This window comes from Lagopus muta, chromosome 20, assembly GCF_023343835.1.
Source record: "Lagopus muta isolate bLagMut1 chromosome 20, bLagMut1 primary, whole genome shotgun sequence".
NCBI lineage: Eukaryota > Metazoa > Chordata > Aves > Galliformes > Phasianidae > Lagopus > Lagopus muta.
This window is the reverse complement of record NC_064452.1, coordinates 1,432,852-1,450,721: the sequence shown is the minus strand read 5'-3', so window position 1 is coordinate 1,450,721 and position 17,870 is coordinate 1,432,852. Positions and strand designations below refer to the sequence as shown.

Sequence of the window (17,870 nt, the reverse complement as noted above, 5' to 3'; positions counted from 1 at the left end):
AGCAGCGTCCCTTGAAAGCCACATGCATCACCCAGTCTCTGCTTGCCCAAGGATCATAAGCTCTGAGTACACATTCCTCAAGCCGATTGCGCATCCGCTGCAATCAGGGGTTTGAAACTCTCATTGTGGAGACTCTGAATTCTGAACATGATGAACTGAAACGGGAGGGGGAGAGCGGAGAAGCAGCAGATAGATATGTGCCATTTAATCCAAATCAAAATGGCACAATATATAGTTGAGATCCAATCAGTATCTGCAGTAAGATATGCCATAACAGGCTCATTAAAAAAAATAAAAAGACAGAGGGATTAATCAAAGGGTCACGGGAAGTAAAGCAGGCAGCAACCCAGAAATCCTACAAGCGGCAGATCCGCGCCTTCTGCCTCCCTTCTCAGAGCTGAGGCTGCGGGTTGGCAGAAAGATGGTGTTTCTGTTCACCTTCTCCTTGGTCTCAGTTTCATCCACTGCTGTTTTGAAGGATGTCACACAGGATTAATTTGTTTGTTTGCTTCTGAATATTTGCAGATTTACAGTTACATCTCAGCACCCAACTGCAGCGTTTGGCAGAGAGAGACAGCGCAGCCATTTCAAAGGCAGGAGCATAAATCCCTAAAAGGTCAGCAGGTTGCTTTGCTGCAACAGCAGCACTACAGCAAAGTTGTAACGCCCCAAAACAACAGAACGCGGCTGTTGTTGGGCACACAGACCTCCACCCAGGCTGGTGGTGGAGTCACCGTCCCTGGAGGTGGCCAAGAAACATTCAGATGCTGCACTAAGGTTACAGGTTAATTAGACAGGCTGAGCTAATCACCTAAGAGCACCATCAGAACAACAAAGAGTGATGGCAAGCGGCAGGGGCTCCCAAGCAGGCTCTGTGCAGAGGCAGCACAGTTTGCCTTCTCCAGCCACAGCTCTCCTCCCAGCACACCCAGCAATGAAGGGGAGAGGGAGGAAAAAAATAAAAGCAGGAACCGTCTTATTTAACTGTTTTTATGTTGGCAAAATGATTTGTGCCACTGTATTTCCATAGGAAGTGGGACCATTATTCTCCTGTAGGAACACATTTGGTTTGAAAAGTATCACCGGACAGAACGTGAAAATCAAACCGGATGAATTATTCACAACCCCCGATCAGAAGTGATCATTATTTCTGATGTTCCAAACTGTGATTAGGATTCAGTGCTCAGATGCCATTTGCTCCCTGAGTAACACCAGCGACACAGAATTGCACAGCACACATACATTACGCACCAGTTTTATATATATAATTTTATACACATCTTCTCCCAATAGATCTTTGCCTTAATGTAACCATTAACAGATAGTAAAAACATGATATTAACTAACATTCGTTTTCATGGCTCTCATAAACGCCGTTCGTTTGACACACAGTGTCAACACTAATCATGGCCTAAAATTAACACCAAAATTGACTTCAACATTAATTGCGCTATCGATGTGAGCAGTAATACACACACTGATGCAGTGACAAATTGACTGCTGGCGGCAGCCGGGGCTGCTGACAACGTGCATGGAGGGAACGGCAGCGATGCCGACCTCAGCCGCCCCGAGAGCGCGAGCGTGGGGCTGGGGAGCCAGCAGGGCCATGCGGGAAGGGGGACATTCCAGGCCTGTCATCCCTGGAGCAATGCGGCTGGAGGAGAACCTGGATTGAGCTGCAACTGCTCAGTGTTTGTCAGCAGCTTGAGCCACGCAGAGGTGTTGTTTCCTCCTACCCCACCACGAGGATGGTGCTGATGTACTGAAGTTGTCATAAGGAAGGAAATGTCATAAGGAAGGAATGGCAGCTGTACAGCCCTGCATGTGAGGAGCAGGTGCCAGCCCACCCCTCCTGCCATGCACACTCACCCCAATGCTGGGAGAACACAGGTACAGACACTTGTTTCATTCCATACAGCCTGTCTATCCCAAAGCTAAACCCAAACACTGAATCACTGCACAGCCGTGGACAAGGTGTGCTTTATTAAGGGAACAAACACACCCCCAGAAACTTTACTTGATGCAGCTGTGCCATTTTTGTGTTCTACCATTGGATCCCAACACCCAGAAGAAAGCCTCTCCGCACTCAGCCATGACCAAAAGCCAGAACGCTGTTTTCAGCACGAACCAGCTCCCAAAAGAAAGGCACAACAGACTGCTGAAGCCTTCAGTCTTACTGCCTTGACAAAAGGGGAACAGCAGAATCCAGGATCCCTTCTTCCTCTTCCTGGCTCTGAAAAAGGCACCATCAGCAGCAGGAGGCGCAGCAGGAGGCGCAGCCGAGCTCACAGCAGGCGCAGTGCTGCACAACGCAGGGCACGGGGAGGAATGGCTCCAGGAGATGTGGCAAAGCGCTGCTCAGTGCACGAGCTGCAAGGCATTGGGACTGGAAAGAACCCGACATGAATTCCTGCTGCCTTGGTTCCTTCCACCAGACCAAGGGCACTTGGCTGGCTGATGACCAGCGAAAGTGGGTGGACACACAGAGCTCCAAAAGGAAAGCTCCAACAACTGCTGGAGACTGCAAAACTAGCTTGGACTGCATCCACACCTGTGTTGCAAGGTCTGTAGCAATCTCCAGGATAGCTGTAGGCATCGTGTTGAACTAAACCACATTCTCCATAAATTCAAGCTCCTGTCTGAGCCCACAGATTAATTGGGAACATCACTGCCAGCTTTTGCATCAAAACACAGCGCTTTGGATGAAGGTTTCCACACAAAATGCTAATATCTTCTTCTAGGCAGGTGTAAAGCTTGAAAACTTCAGCCAAAACAATTCACATCTCATAAAGTAACAGACCGATGGATCACACAGACCACAGGGCAACCTTCATTAGGAACTTCCTGCACTGCAGGCAAACGTGTGTCCAACTGTTCAAATATATACGCCAAGATACAAGTTAACCTTTGCACCATCACTTCTGCACTCTACTTACAAAGGTATTGGAATAAAACCCTGCAAGAAATTTGGGCCATTCTCTTATAATGTCCAAAAATTTGTATTATGTTCCACTCACCACCAGACATTCTATCTTTTGCTTAAAAAAAAAACAACCTCCTGTTTGCAGCAAAAGCGTGCTGTGCACCAACCCAGCCCCTGCACCTCGTTGTGACACCCAAGCATCTCGCTGATGGGGGCTAAAATCATTCTGCCAATGGAGGCTCACCTCCTGAAATTGTATCGTGTTGCAGATGAGGAGCCACCACTTGCTGTGCAGCACAAATAGTTGTCCAGCTTCCCTGTTATTTAAACCTATTCCCAGTGCCACGGGGGCCTTCAGGTCAGGATTGCTCCCACAACTCATCAAGAAGAAGGACTGGGAAATAAAAGGGAATCAACTATTTTTCTCCGGTAGGTTTGGGGTGTGGTGTGAAGATGGATGGGTGTTTCCATTCACCTTCATGTTAATTCCCCACCTTCGCCATCCACATTCTCGGCTCTCTCAGAGCGCTTATCTGCCTGCTGCACAGAGCCCAGCGGATGTTTTAATGCCCTGTGCCTGTCATAAAACGCAGGGACATGGGGTGACAAAGCAGAACGTGCAGTTCAACTGCGAAGCTGTGCTCGTATAAAATTCATTAGCTACACCTCTGAGCCCCAGGCGATCCACGGAGCTGGAGAAGCAGCGCCGCTGCAGCCCTCAGCCCAGCGCTGGCTGCAATGTCACCTGGCCAGGGAAAGGTGCCTGCCAACACACCTCCAGCTAGGATTACTTCTGAGCCTCACGCTGCTGAGAAGGAAAAACTGTGACATCTAGCGCCAAGAGGGAAAATGACACGTTTACAGAGAGACTGAGCTGCAGGGCGATGCGGGGTGCTGCTGCAGGCTCTCTGCCCTTGGAGCTCAGCTGGCTCTTAGCAGTGGGTGGTGAGGCCCTGCTTCTGGGACTGCCCAAACCCATCCCTCCCACCATCAGCACGTCTCAGCCACATGCTTCGGTCCCACACTGAACCCGTCCCACTCCTGAACCATGTGAGATTTCGTCACTATGAAGAAAGGCTCCCATTTATTTATTTTTTTTTTAATTAAACTTGCAGGAACGTTAGAAGTCTTGTGCTGTAATCGAGATCTAAGCATGGTATGAACTTGAAATTTTCCTGTGAAAAACACTTTAGTGTAAATGTACTTTTGTAACCTAATGCAAGTGCATTTGTTTCCTTTCACCTATATTAACTCTGACCATTTCAAAGGCTCATGTCTAATAAACTGAGAATGGAGATGAGCTGAGCATCCACCTTCTGCTGCTTAGTTCTTGATGTGGTCACAGTGGTGCATTAAGTGCCCCATTTGTCCCACAGTCCTCATCCAGCAACACACTCAGGAGCATCAGAAGGGAGCTACTGACCGGTGTTTGGTTCTGCTGATAAAATACTGTCTCCTTCAGCTCTCTTACATATACCTACCAGCTCTGAAAATTATTTGCAAATTGTTCTTCACTTTTTAGGATTGCATATTCCATCTTATCAAGTGTGCCGGCCTGATAATATTCATAACTGAAATGTTACGGTAGCAAACAGAGCTAACTGGAGCAGTCTCACATGTAAGCAGAGGTGTCAAAGCAGCCAGCATTGTAACAGAGGACACATAAGGAGGAGTAACTGGGGACCAGAAGACTGTTCATGAGCTTACTGAGAAGGATCTGGAACAGACATGTCTCACAGACAGCTCGAGGCAACATCCAGAATTCTGTCTGCAGCCCAAAGAAACAGCAGATGTGTTTCAGCAAGAGGCTGTACTGAGAGGGCATGGGAATGGAAAAAGGCCCAGCATTAGCAATGCCTTCTGGGCTATGAGAGCACACGGCACGGCCAGCAGCACTGCAAGCTCCCCCGCGTGGCCATGACAGGACAGATCCTCTGCTCAGAAGGAGCAAGCACTGCCTAGGAATAAATAACAAGTTGTATTTTCATGGTCCATTAAGTCCTTGGCTTCTTTGTTGAGACTACCAGCAAAGAGATAATTAGTGCCAAATGAGGTGGTGGGTTACATGAAGTGGTCATAAGCTAAACGGAGAAAAACCTCTCACATTGTGAAAGTTCTTCGAGATTTCCCATTTCACAGATTTCTCTGAAAACAAAAACAGCATCAGCCTGGTTAGCCCAGAGCACAGCCAGCAGAGCCTGTGGGGATGGGAGACTCCCTGCTCTGAGCTCTTGCTCTGCCCAGGATCAGAGCAGGGACTGCAGCCTCTCTTGTTGACATCCAGCTGAATGCAGTGGCTGCAAATCTCCAGATTTTATGCTAGCTTCTCAATTTCACCGGCTGGCTAAAACAATTAGGGCACTTAGCTGAACTGAATGCTTTAAGAGGAGGAGTGTCTTGACCCCTTTTCACATGGAGAAAATGTAATTGTTCGGACTGCTTAGCACAGCCCCAGCAGAACAGACAAGCCCTGCCCCAGCACAGCTGATACCAGGCTGGCGAGGGGCTCCTCACGTGGGGGAATAGCTCTGTTTGAATCTCTGGTATAAAACAGGTGTGACAGAACATCCTGAGTTAGAAGGAACCCACAAGGATCCTCAAGTTCAACTCCCGACTCCACGAAGGATCACCCAAAAACCAAATCCCATTTCTGACAGCGTTGCCCTGATCTTCCCGGCCACCAGTAGGCAGAACAGTGACAGAGGCCTGAACGTGCTGAGCAGCAGCTGTACTGATTACAGCCAGAACTTTCCTCTATAAGAATAAGTCCTGCTCCCCTGGAAATGCCCTGCCCAGCAGACCCAGCCAGCAGCTCACTGAGGCCCACAGTGGAGCAGCTCACAGCTTAGGGCACTGCTAGCCAAACCTGGGGGAGCACACATGCTGTAACAACCAGCACCCAGCAAGCACAAATTAAGACTCTTAGGACGTATTTGCTTAAATTATCCTTGCAACAGTCCCAAGTATTTCCCCCTTTGAATGTGAGCAGCCCTAACAAAGGTAAGGCCCCTGCCTGAACCCCGCCAGCACCCCGCCTCCATCTCTGCTGGACAGAGAGCCTCGAGCGCACGCTTGTGAAAATTTGTTTCCTCAGCTGAGCGAAATTAAACCCTGAAAGCCTCAAGTCGGCTCATCCTGATAAAGGAAGTGCAGCGGGGAGGAATGAATCCGCTCGGCAGCTCGTCACCCCGTGAATGTCACCTGTCCTTCAGAGTGCCGCCGCAGCCCTTGCTCAGATTGACCGCTCTCCCATCTGAATGAGCGCCATTGTGTGCAGCAGCTATTGGTAACAGAATTCAATACCGACGCCTCAAACCTCATTCCAGCTGCACAGGGTCCCACGGCAACTGCCTGGCAGCTGAGCACCACCGGCCGTGGGCTGCATGCCGCACCCCTCGCTTGCACCGCTCGGCACGCAGCCAACCCAGCGCTGCCCTCCAGGCCCCCACCTCGGCCCTGCTGCTGCTGGAAGGCAGGGCGGCACTGCTGTGCACCTCTGTAAGAGATCTTGAGGAGACACAAAAACACGGGGGAATGCTGCATTTCTGTGTCCTGCTTTCCAACGGCTGAACCCCTCAGCCTGGCTGCCCCAGGAGGGTCGGATCCTGCACAGGACATAACACCGCACACACAGCAACAGTCACACAGTTTGTTTGCAGACTGAGGGCAACGAAGTCTACCAAGGGTTAAATAAAACTCCTAATTTTTTTTTTGGTGGTCTTTGGGTACAAAATCTCTTATAATAAGACTATTTGTATTCATACTGGCAGAGTAAACAGTACATGTTCATGCCCAGGCAGCTCCGTGCTTGTAATTTCAGCAAGAGCAGAGCTACGTCCCTGAGGGACTTTGCTGTTTCCCCAGCCACCATCCACTCAGACACTGAATGAGTGCAGAGAAAGAGAACGATGATGGCGTGAGGCTCCACAGCAGCACAGCCCCGGCCTGGTTTAATTGTCCTGCTTAAGGAGGTTCTGCCATAGGCCAGCGAGGAAGCACTGCTCTCGTAGTCACCACTGACTAATTAGGTTCAATCTAAAAACACTATTTTCGAAACCTTCCCCCAGTAAGAGACGTGTAATAAACAGTGATAGCAACCCCTATTTCCTCTCATCACCATCCTTGATGTTCTCAGTGTAACAACAACGTTTGGACAAGTCTTATGTTCCATAACCAGTAAAAGACGCTACGCTGGTTCAGCAATGCCAAAAACATCAACACCATCATTAGAACAGTTCAGACTTAAATTACTGCAGAAGCATTCACTTATGGAATCCCATCTAGCCAAGACCAAACACAAACAAAAACAACCCCAAACCTGCTACTAGTTGGCTATCTTCTCAGGCTGCTTTAATGCTGCAACCCACGGCTTGCTGACACAACACAGCAGCAAAAGCCCACAGCTGTCTGGCCTCCTCCACGGGCAGCTGAAGGAGCAGCAATTAGTCTGGCAGCATTAGCAGCCCGTCAGTCCCACGGAAATCACTCACTAGAGGGGGATGTTGCACACACCTTGCCCACGTGCTACACAAACATGGCAGTATTTCAATGGCAAGCATAAAATTGGTTTTTCATTTTTAAGCAGATGAAAACATTTCTATTTAGTCTTGTAAAACATATTTGGTTCGAACATAAACCCCAGTTACCTGGAATAGCTGAACGAGCACTTTTTAATTATGAAGGAAAAAATAGCATAGGCACAGGTTTGAAATGGAATCATCATTTACTATGGAGTTTAAAATATCCATTGTATGGAAGGTATTAATTTTTAATGAAACAAAAATCCCATTTCCAAGAGGGAGATTTCATCTATGAAAGACTGAATGAATAGATTTTGTGCCTGGCTTGGTAAATTTTCATTACAGTTGTCAAACCTAGTCCAAGACACAATGTACTGCAGGACATGGAAAGGAAAGCAGTGTTAAAGGAAGTGCAACTTGCCTCGTTTCCTCCTGGCAGCCTGTTCATGTGCACGAGCTGGCCCTGATCATCCAGCACCAATTCAGTGTACGTCAGTATGTCAGACGGCAGCGGCGGTGTTGGCAGGAATGCATGTTCATTCATGGAATCCCAGAGTTTAATTAAAGACTAGAGGATGAAGAGACAAATTCTTGTTGAGAAAATGCTTTTGTTCAATCCGCTGTGAATTAACATTCAAGACAGAGCCCTCTAAAATCCCCCCTCCCCACAATTTGACTGGCAGTATTCAGTGGATATCACTTATTTTGAAATTTAAACTATGAAACACAGTTTCACCCAAATTAGCATAATTCAAATTATGTGATTCAGGACAGAACCCAGCAAATCAGATACACAATCAATTCTGAAGCTCATTAGCACGTTTTATAATGCATGCACTGGCCAACCTTCAGGAAGGCTGGATAACAGGGTGGTAAAACAAAGACACACAAACAAGAAATGCAAGACGGTTTACATTTCAAGTTCTGCTGTTAGATTTATTAATGGAGCTACAGCAGCAGTGTATCAAGAATCCTCATTTTTTTCAAAGCCAGCCCAATTCCGAGTTGTGCAGGCCCTGGGGATCCACTGTCAGCCATTCCAGGCCACTCGTTTCCCAACAAGCAGGGATGGCAATGCACAGAAGTGCTTTGCAGATAAGTTCAGAACGATCCACCAGGCCTTAACAAAGAACTCTCACCTGCCGAAACATCTCAGGAATGTCATAGACATAGGACGTCCCTAAAGACTGTGCCTGGAATCTCTTGGACTGAAGAAGGTCCTTGGTCACATACGGGGTATTTATCAGCATCCCATGAAGTGGTCCCTGTTTATCCCCATAGGCCTGGAACATAATCTGCAGCAGAAGACACAGCCAATTACAGCTTAATCCACCAGTTCCACAGACCTGCCTCATTCATATTTTAACAAAAATCATCTGGATATTCCACATTGGCCAGGCTTGCTTCTGTTCCCTACAAATATGTTAATACTCACATACCCTATAACACCATGTCTCATCATGCATTACTACCCTTTGGAGACAGTGCTGGACCATAACTGTGTGGATCTGAGCATCACTGACTTATTACTGCATTACAGCAGAAAGCAAAGTGAACAGAGCCACGTCCCCACAGAAAAAACCCGGTGACATAGATGACTTCACATTCACCAGTATTTCCCCTGACACCGTATCTATGCCGATGGATTGTGATGGCTGGGAGCAGAGAGGAGAACTCTGTTATTTATGGAGTCGAACAGCACTGTATCCGTATCTCCACTGACTGATCATGGAAGCTAGGTCAAGACTTGCATATGTCATTTGGCTTGAAGTTTTGATATTATAAGTTTAAAAGATTTTCCCAGAGTAGCAACATGAATTATCAGCTGCCATGCTTCATGGCACTATATATTCCACTCAGCCAGGACTTGGAAGGAAATCTATTTCAACTGAGAAATAAACACGAGGAGCACTGCATAACTGGGACAGGGCTGCACAAATGCTGCCTCACAGAAATGCACCTAACAAAAGCAACACGATCAGGCTTTCTTATCAACAGAATGGATATCAGATCTGATACTGTAAACTACAGATGCTTTCTAATTGCGGGGGAGATAATTGAAGAATTCCACAAGAAAGAAAATTCAGCAAAAAAGTCTATTTCAGGCTTTATATTCAAAGGAACAGTTCACACACTGTTTTCAAAAACACTCCTCTGTGAAGCTGCTTTGGTGATGGCTATCTGCTCAGGCCGACACGCATTTGGGCCAGGGTCCCTGTTAGGAACCCGTACTGATCCGCAGTGACCTTCACAAGTTTCTAACAAAACTTGAGGGCAAAGCTCAGCTACTGCAGATTACTGAAACGTTCTTTCTCTTTTCTCGTCCCCACTCAAAGGCAGAAATGAAGCAAAACGTGGCTGCTATCTGCTCTGAGATCTCTGAGAACTGGACAGGCTGTGCAGCCAGGCTGCAAGAATTCAATGGAGGAGAGGGGGAGAAGAGGTGACTCAGCACTCTGGGCTGCACATTAACGCTGCCCAGGCAATTTGTTCTGTTGCTACTTCTGCATGGCAGGAAGATTATTACAGCGGGAGATGTAAACATTCCTGTATTTCAATATTTTTCATGCTTCCTATGGTTCGTGCACTTTAGGATACGTAAGGATTTGAGTTAACCGCAATATTCTCACGCCATGAAAAGCACAAAGACCTGAGAACAGCTGTAACCACTACAAAAAAGCCCATTACGCTTAATAAAAATGACATAAAAGCACCTTCCACAGTTTTATAGCACCCTACCCCAGTCGTTCCCTACACCTTCAGAATCACAGAACATGCCGGGCTGGAAGGGACCCACAAGCATCAAGTCCAGCTCCTGGCTCCAAACACAACACCCAAAATTCACATCGCGCTTCTGAGAGCACGCACAAAACAAGTAGGGGACATGCACTTTTAGGGGACATGCACTTTTAGGGGACATGCACTTTTACAAAACATTATATTTACTACTCCTACGTTCCTCTTGCAGTTACTTTACAATGCCATGCTCTTCTTGGTGTGGCAAAGTTTTATATTGCTATGGCCGTTTTATATTACCTGAAAACACAGCAAACCACAGAAGAGCCCTATCAGGTGTAATACACCCCCCACAAATACTTTGAGCACGAACCCACAGAGCCACGTGGAACCATACCTGCGCTGTCCTGGAATCCGTCACCTCTTTGTACAGGCTGATGTCCAGGTAGTAGCCCGACTCGTTGGTCAGGAAGAGCCGAATGGGGATGGCCTTTCCTGTCGGTGTCAGCCGAATGTTGATCTTCAGCTCGGCCTGGAGGACGCGGAGCTTCCACAGGCGGCTCCCATAGCGCATCACCATGCTGCGCACGGATTCCTCGATCTTAAAACACAGCAGAACTTGCCTCACCTTTCTGGACACAGCACCCCACGGCTGTAAGCTTCTGCTCCAAGGGCAGCCCAGCATTTTGGGGCCGCGGAAAGAGAGCTCCAAACAGCAGCACACGAGCTGCTATCAGACCCTTTCTCATCCTGACAACTCTTGGTATGCAGGAGCAGGACCCAAAACGCAGGGATGGCACTGAACTCAGACACCTCACTCCCCAGCCAAGCACTGCGTCCCCTGCACTGACCTCTCTCCTGCAAGCACAGCTCAGAGCTCAGAATTACAAAACACAGGAAAGTGAAATCCTTGACAAACAGTTGTATAGCACTTATATGCACAATAATCATGTTTCACAGCACACACGGTACAGTGCTTTAAATCAACAAAGTAATTACTGCTTGGAGCTTGGCCTTCTGGTGTTCTATTAAACTTTGTAATATACTACTGTTGGCAAATAGCGCATATTAAAAGAAGGCAATTTATTGTCTGTTTTTAACATTCTTTCCAAAAAAAAAAAAGTCTCCTTTCCACTGCTGCTCAGGAAAAAGTCGCTGTGTGCATCTGAAGGCTGCCCAACATCCGGGGCTGCACACCTTTGGTGCTCCTGAGAACTGATGGGTCAGGATTCACTGAGAGTGCATTTATTCAAAAGCAATTTAAATCACCAGTTTTTAATCATGAGTTAAAGTCGGCAAGCAAGAGATCCTTACTCCGATAACCAATTCATCTTTTTAAACTTTCAGTTATTCTCATGAGGAAAGGTCAGCTCTCATATCCTTTGGTAACCATGAGCAGAATGTTGATTCCCAACCAAATGCAGCCATGCAGCCTTTACAGCATATTCAGGACTTCCTTTGCAGTGGTCTGCTAACCACAAATGTAATTTATGCCTACAAACTCTCGTTTATCCATTCTAATCCCTCATGTCTTTAAAAGACATAAGGAACATGAGAAGTGGTTCTTGCAAATAGCATAGGTGTTAGAGCTGTTTTTACCGAAAAGGCTTCCAAAGCTACCCCTAACAGATCTGGGTTAACACACAGCATTACTCTTTCTATCTTGTAGTAACATGCACTACCAGCCCATTCCCAAGGCAAAAGTATACTCCATATGACTTACACTGACAAGAAGAAATCAAAATTAGTCATTAAATAACTGAACAAGCAGTGCAGAATCTCTCAGCACTCCCATGGCTCACTACTGAAAAGCAGAACTCCAATATTTGGAGGAACTAAACAGACCCTCACGTTATCACTTGTAACACTAGTCCCCAACTTCTTGTGATTTTTGCTGTAAAAAGGCTGGTAGGAACTGCACGTCATTCACCAAGCCATTAAAATGCACTCAGTCAATAGGTGCAGTTACACAGCATAGAGAGACAACAAACGACCGTTTATTCTGGCGAGCGAAGCCCAAGAAAAACAAACAGTTCAGGGTTGGCAAGAAGGCCATACCTTAGATGGGTCCATGATGACAGTAGGCACAAAATTTAAGAAGATGTGATTGCAGTCAGTGCGCACGTTGGTATTATTAAATGCCACCTCCAACTCGTCCATGGCTTCCAAAAGCAATCGCTCTCCCTCGTTTTGCAGATACTCGAAGGAGGCTTCCTGCCAGATATTGTCAACAAATAATTTACCTTCTATTCAAAAATCACAACCCAAGTAAACAGCCTTTGAAAAACTGCAGAAGGACTTGACTGAGAAAATAGGTTACATCAGTATGAGCAGGATGCGCAGCGCTGAAACAGATCAATCACAGTCACAGAGGCAGTACTCCCACCTTCTGGGTCCACATATCCAGCTGACTTGTTTAGGTCAGCATAAATACGAACTTGGACAGGTAAAACTATTGCTTCAGTAGCAGGGGGAACAGGGAGAAATAACTACTGCAGGGATTTCTGACTATCCACAGCCCAGAGAAAAATCTCTGTAAGGTACAGGAATACTGCCTTTGAAGACCTGCTGCTGCAAAGCCAGTGTGAGCAAAGAGAGGGCACACAACTGCGGCACTTATGTGTGCTATAGGTTTTCAGGCAGATTCTCAAGTGATTTACAGAGTTTTATAGGCTGTCTTGGAAAGAGAGCTCAGCTGGGTGACAAAACTCACCTTGGTAACTAGGTCTGAATGCCTTATAATGGCCCTCACAAAGAACCTGTAGTCTGTCACTTCTGTTCCTACTTCAACTTTAGCTGCTCCCAGGTAGAGATGCATTTTGTGGTTGGCACACGGAATGGCAGTGAGGTCAAAGTTTCGCATTCGGTTCAGCTCCAGCTGAAAAGCCAGCGCTGGCTCCAGATGGCGGTAGATTCTGTCTTCTTCAAACTGAAGGAACGCAGCATGAGCAGAGAGGGGAGGATGTGAAGAGGAGGTGGGTTAAGAGGGCGGAACGCTGAGGATGTAGAAATCTGGATGATACCCATTGCATTCATTCGTACATCCATTATATTACATTCACATGCCCTAAAAGGCTAAAAATTCAAACTAAATTGTTGAACTACTAAGAGTGGAACACACACTGTAAGACAGCAAGTTCTCCAGCTCTTTCCCCTCTTTTTCAGGGAAGCCAAGAAGTTTGATATCGAATCATTATACAGCTTCTACACTTCCCCTGTTATGCTGTGAATGAAACTCACAAACACAGAAGCTTTAAGTCAGGTTCCAAATGCATTAATTTTTATCCCGTTACCAGAGACTCATCATTGTTCCTGGAATCTACTGCTGTGTGGGAAGGTGAAGATACCACACTGTGCAGTGAAGCTGAGCTGAAGCAGCTCCCTGCAACAGCAGCACGAGCAGCTACATGAGAGGATACAGTGAGTGCTTAGAGAAGAAAGACTTTAGATTGTACAGCTTACCTTATCCCGGGCACGGAACGTGAAGAACTTTGGAAATTCCCTCTGAAAACAAAAACGATGACATTAATCCTCCAAAAGTTATCCACCTGGGGTAGCACCGTAACAGAGGAGATCACTGAAGTTGTTCCCAGCTACTTTTGCAACACTACAAAGCAGTGGAAAACCAAGTTACCCCCAGCAAGGCAGCAGAGGTAGTTCAGGCCTGTCTTCGCCGTCAATGCAACAGATGCCACTTGACTGGCTTTTTATTACTGTGATCCATTATCAACAGACAATACAATTGAACTTCTGCTAGTTCTGTTATTGCTGCAGTGATTGTGGAAATGTTTGGGAGCTGTACAATCACGTTAACACCTTGTTATGTAAGCTGATGTACACAAAACAATCTATATTAACTGAAGTTATCTTCACAGCCTTACTGATAGAAATGCCCTCTTTCCAATGAAAATTATGAATTGTAATAACAGAACTTCATTCCATGTGTAAGTAGAGCTCCAGAAAAACCTCCCAGCTATGGTTAGGTTTCTCTGTTATTCTATAGCTCAGATTATATCCTAGCAAAATGTAAAAGGTTTGTATTTTTTTTTGTGGTGCACTGAATGTCTCAGAGGGCAGCAAGTCTAGACAGCATCCTGCTGTGTGCACCCTCAATTCCGTCCAAGAAGTCATCTATTTCTGTGGAGCTGCACTCGCACTGCGCGGAGGAACATTTCTGAATGCTCTGCACCAACACGAGAACACCAGCCATTGGTACTTCAGGTAACAGAAAGCAGCACACCCAGCTGGCCAGAGCTCTCGTTGAGAAATAAAGGCGGTCTCTGACTTGAAGTCACTGAATTTCTGAATCACATTCTCACTGTCAATAAGGGCGTGCAAGCCTAGCTTGATTCAGTGCAACAAACAGCAGATAAAATAACCACCTGGTAAATCATCCTAACCTCCCACAAAAAACAGCCCCTGGAATGCCACCTGATAGCTGAACAAAAGAACCTGTGTTTGACTGGAGTGCGTCTCCTGGAGCAGCCAGAAGTGAGGGAACCCTGCCTGAACATTCAGACACCGGGCACATAGGTGAGCCTGCAAGGACCAAGCGCTCTGCAACAAGCACACGCAGGACTTCCATGCTTCCTCACTTCTCTTCCAAATCCCTCCCACCTGTTCCCCCCTGCACACTGCCAATTTCCCCTAATATCATCCATGCCCATTCTATCACTAATGTAATTGCTTTCAAGGCATTTGACTATTGTTGTGGGCAAATATAATAATTAGATGTGCACACAAAAAAATTCTCAGTGCTCTGGTACCAAAATCCAAAAGAGTGCTCCATTTCCTAGGCAGAAGAATTATACCCCTGCTGTGTTCTCATCAACCAACCATCATCAAGACAATCAAAATAATTTGCCTAAATTAGCCAATCAAGACACCCTGCAAATCGCAGAATGTGAAAAGCTACAACAGAAATCATCATAGTTGATTATTATACTAATAATCACGTTAAAAACCTAATGAGATGAGGAAATTGGAAGCTTGCTGGAGCAACTCTCTATTACCTCAACATGCTGGGAACTAATTATATAGACTGTAATTAAAACAAAAACAAACCCAAGCCTGGGCCCTGGCTAAGTTAATAGTCGGTCCAATAATAAACGGAATAGAACAGGAGATGGTAATAAAGACTGACACAAAACGTCCCAGCGGTGCTCTAGAAACTTTGCAGGCAGATGAGATGTGCAGTGCACCCTCTGGCTCAGGAGCATCCTACCAGCACATCACATCAGCACAGCTCAGGGCCAGCACAGGGCTGCCTCGATCCAAGCCTGATCTCTGATGCATGCTGCAGAGCTCATCCGTAGACTTCTGCTTTGTGTTCTTCATCAAGTGTCAATTCAACTCTCTAAAAATTCATTTTTTCCCATCTAAAGCTAGGGCTTCCTTCTAAGAGCCCAATTCCTACATAACCCTCTCACCAGCACCTGTCTGTGCACCGTGGTCAGGGATTCCCAGCAGTGCTCAACTTGCTGAACCAGGCTCATTAAACACAGGATGAATTTCTTGCACTTTAAAGACTCCTAACAACCTCCAGAGTTGTAAAGCAGCTACAGAAGGGCTAAAAATACTGCTTATGCTTTGCATTGCCACCTTGAAAACAGGGCCAAGCTAAGTCTTGCTGATGCCAAAGCCCAGGAGAAAGAAGTAATTCACAGCAGCAGAAGCACCAAACATTTTCCACGTCATTAAGTCATCAGACAAAATTTAGCAAGTCACTTCAATCATTCCTCTAAGTTATACTGAAATCAGGGAGAAGACTGAAGGAATCCCACAGCATGTATGAAATAAAAAAATGTGATTGCATTTCAGAATATAGAATGATATGAATACAATGGAGACCTTGGTCAAAGTGCCAGCCATGAGGTTTGCCAGGCAATGAGCATGCAAGCAGCCCTGCTGAATGCAGCAGGTCCAGCCTTGTAGTGAAATTCAACTCTGACACAATGCTGGCATCAAAGGCCTGGCTAAGAACCAAATGAGAACCAGAGTTGCTTACGAGTCTCTTGGCCTCTCATCAGAAATACCACCATGTTCCAGAGCCTTTTTTACTTACATGAAATCTCTGATCCACCTCACAGTTGACCTGTTTCCTGAAGTCCTTACAAACGAACCACACAAACACAGGAAGAGAAAAAAAAGAAAAAAAAAAGCAGAAGAAAGCTAGCAATTAGAATGAAAATCAAAAATGAATTATCAAGATTACAAGAGGTGCCAAGATTGCTTACAATTGTAAATTAATTTTCTTAAGCAAATGCATTAAAACAATCTCCAATTTTAAAGAACAAAAACAGTGAAGTCAGAAATAACTGCAGTTATTGGACTTAATTTGTGACAAGCACAATAAATTCAATGCTTCTATGAACTAGAAACCAAAGAGTTTTTAGCAGCATGAGAGACACCAAAATACCTTCTGTGCCACAAGGAACGTCAGCCTCCGGATGCCATGCTCAATCAGGACTGATTTCTGCAAAAGGAAAAGAAGGAATCAAGACTTAGCTTCACAGAGAAGGAACACATTAAGAACGTGTGCAAGTCTCCTCTGAACCAGAAAAGCTCTACAGATGCTCCTGCATCTCTGTTGCAAGTTCATTCCCAGCCCGTTTTGATCTACTCACAGCTACGATCTCCCATCTGCTGACTGCACTGCAGCACACATAAGCAAATTCATAAAGTCTGCAGTTAAGTAACCACAGGGCAAGGGCAAAGCACGCAGCTGAACCTTGCAGAAGAGTTGGCTACAAGTCTAGAAGGGCTTTCTCTCATTGGCCAACACAAGTTGGTCTTTTTGCAAAGATTTCTTTCTTAGCACAAGATAGGCATGGTGAGGCCATGGAAAGTGATCCTTTTAGAGGAACTGACCCAACGAAGCACAACACCATGTACTGTTTGTGCCAAAATCAAGTACATGAACAACCCTGACCGAAGGACGGATCCATCGATATCACAAAGGTGACAAATGCTATTCGTACACCATCCCTCAGATACCTATCAGATATGCCCATTCTGGTTGCTTCTTGGACCAATTCCAGAAAGCCACATTGCAAATGAAAGTGGTGTGACGAGCATTTGCCACATCGCTGGGTTTTTTTAAGCGTTAAAAAACTTGTAATTTTGCCCCTTTAAAACTTTATCCTTTCTCCTCCTTTTTCCAATTGAAAAGCAAAAAAGATCAAAATAAAAAAAGAAGAACAAAAATGAAATGAGAACTTTGCTAGCCCAGGAACAAAACAACCCCTTTCAGCACAGACAGCAATGTTTTACTAAGGTTAAGCCCTTTGAAAATGAGCATCAGCGACTATATTCATAGCAAGAGGAAGAAAATAACTTTAATAATTCCATGATTTAAAAAGCAAAAATTGTTATTGCTTTTAAAATTCCACAAGTGGCAGACAATAACAGCATAGCAACAGGATTCTGATTACATCGTAATAATGCGGGTCTCACAGCGAGTCCACAGCCATTACAGAGCGATTAGCCAGCAGCACCTGGAGAAACTCCATTTACACCGACTGCCTCAATCTCCTCCACAAGTCATTTACAAGTATATGATCCTAATTTCTATTAGAAAAAACACACACAGCATGCTGGGACGAGAAGATTATTTGGACAATTTGGATCAACCTATTTGATAGTTTAATGTGTTTGGGAATTTTTTTTTTTTTTTTTTAATTTCTTTCCTT

The 17,870-nt window shown here is 45.7% G+C and overlaps 1 protein-coding gene across 6 annotated transcripts in view; it reads right to left on the bottom strand.

The window, feature by feature from the left end:
• Positions 1–17,870, bottom strand: part of ACACA (acetyl-CoA carboxylase alpha) — a 112,866-nt gene that overhangs the window by 37,089 nt on the left and 57,907 nt on the right. For 4 of the 6 annotated variants that reach the window (XM_048967119.1, XM_048967120.1, XM_048967125.1 and 1 more), the window contains 8 exons: positions 16,598–16,654; positions 16,244–16,288; positions 13,642–13,683; positions 12,893–13,108; positions 12,238–12,393; positions 10,577–10,780; positions 8,583–8,738; positions 7,865–8,011 (listed from right to left, as the gene is read on the bottom strand). In XM_048967119.1, the coding sequence (XP_048823076.1) occupies positions 7,865–8,011; positions 8,583–8,738; positions 10,577–10,780; positions 12,238–12,393; positions 12,893–13,108; positions 13,642–13,683; positions 16,244–16,288; positions 16,598–16,654 (1,023 nt within the window). The remainder of the gene's footprint in view (positions 1–7,864; positions 8,012–8,582; positions 8,739–10,576; positions 10,781–12,237; positions 12,394–12,892; positions 13,109–13,641; positions 13,684–16,243; positions 16,289–16,597; positions 16,655–17,870) is intronic. The other 2 variants (XM_048967122.1, XM_048967123.1) reach the window with 1 other exon arrangement.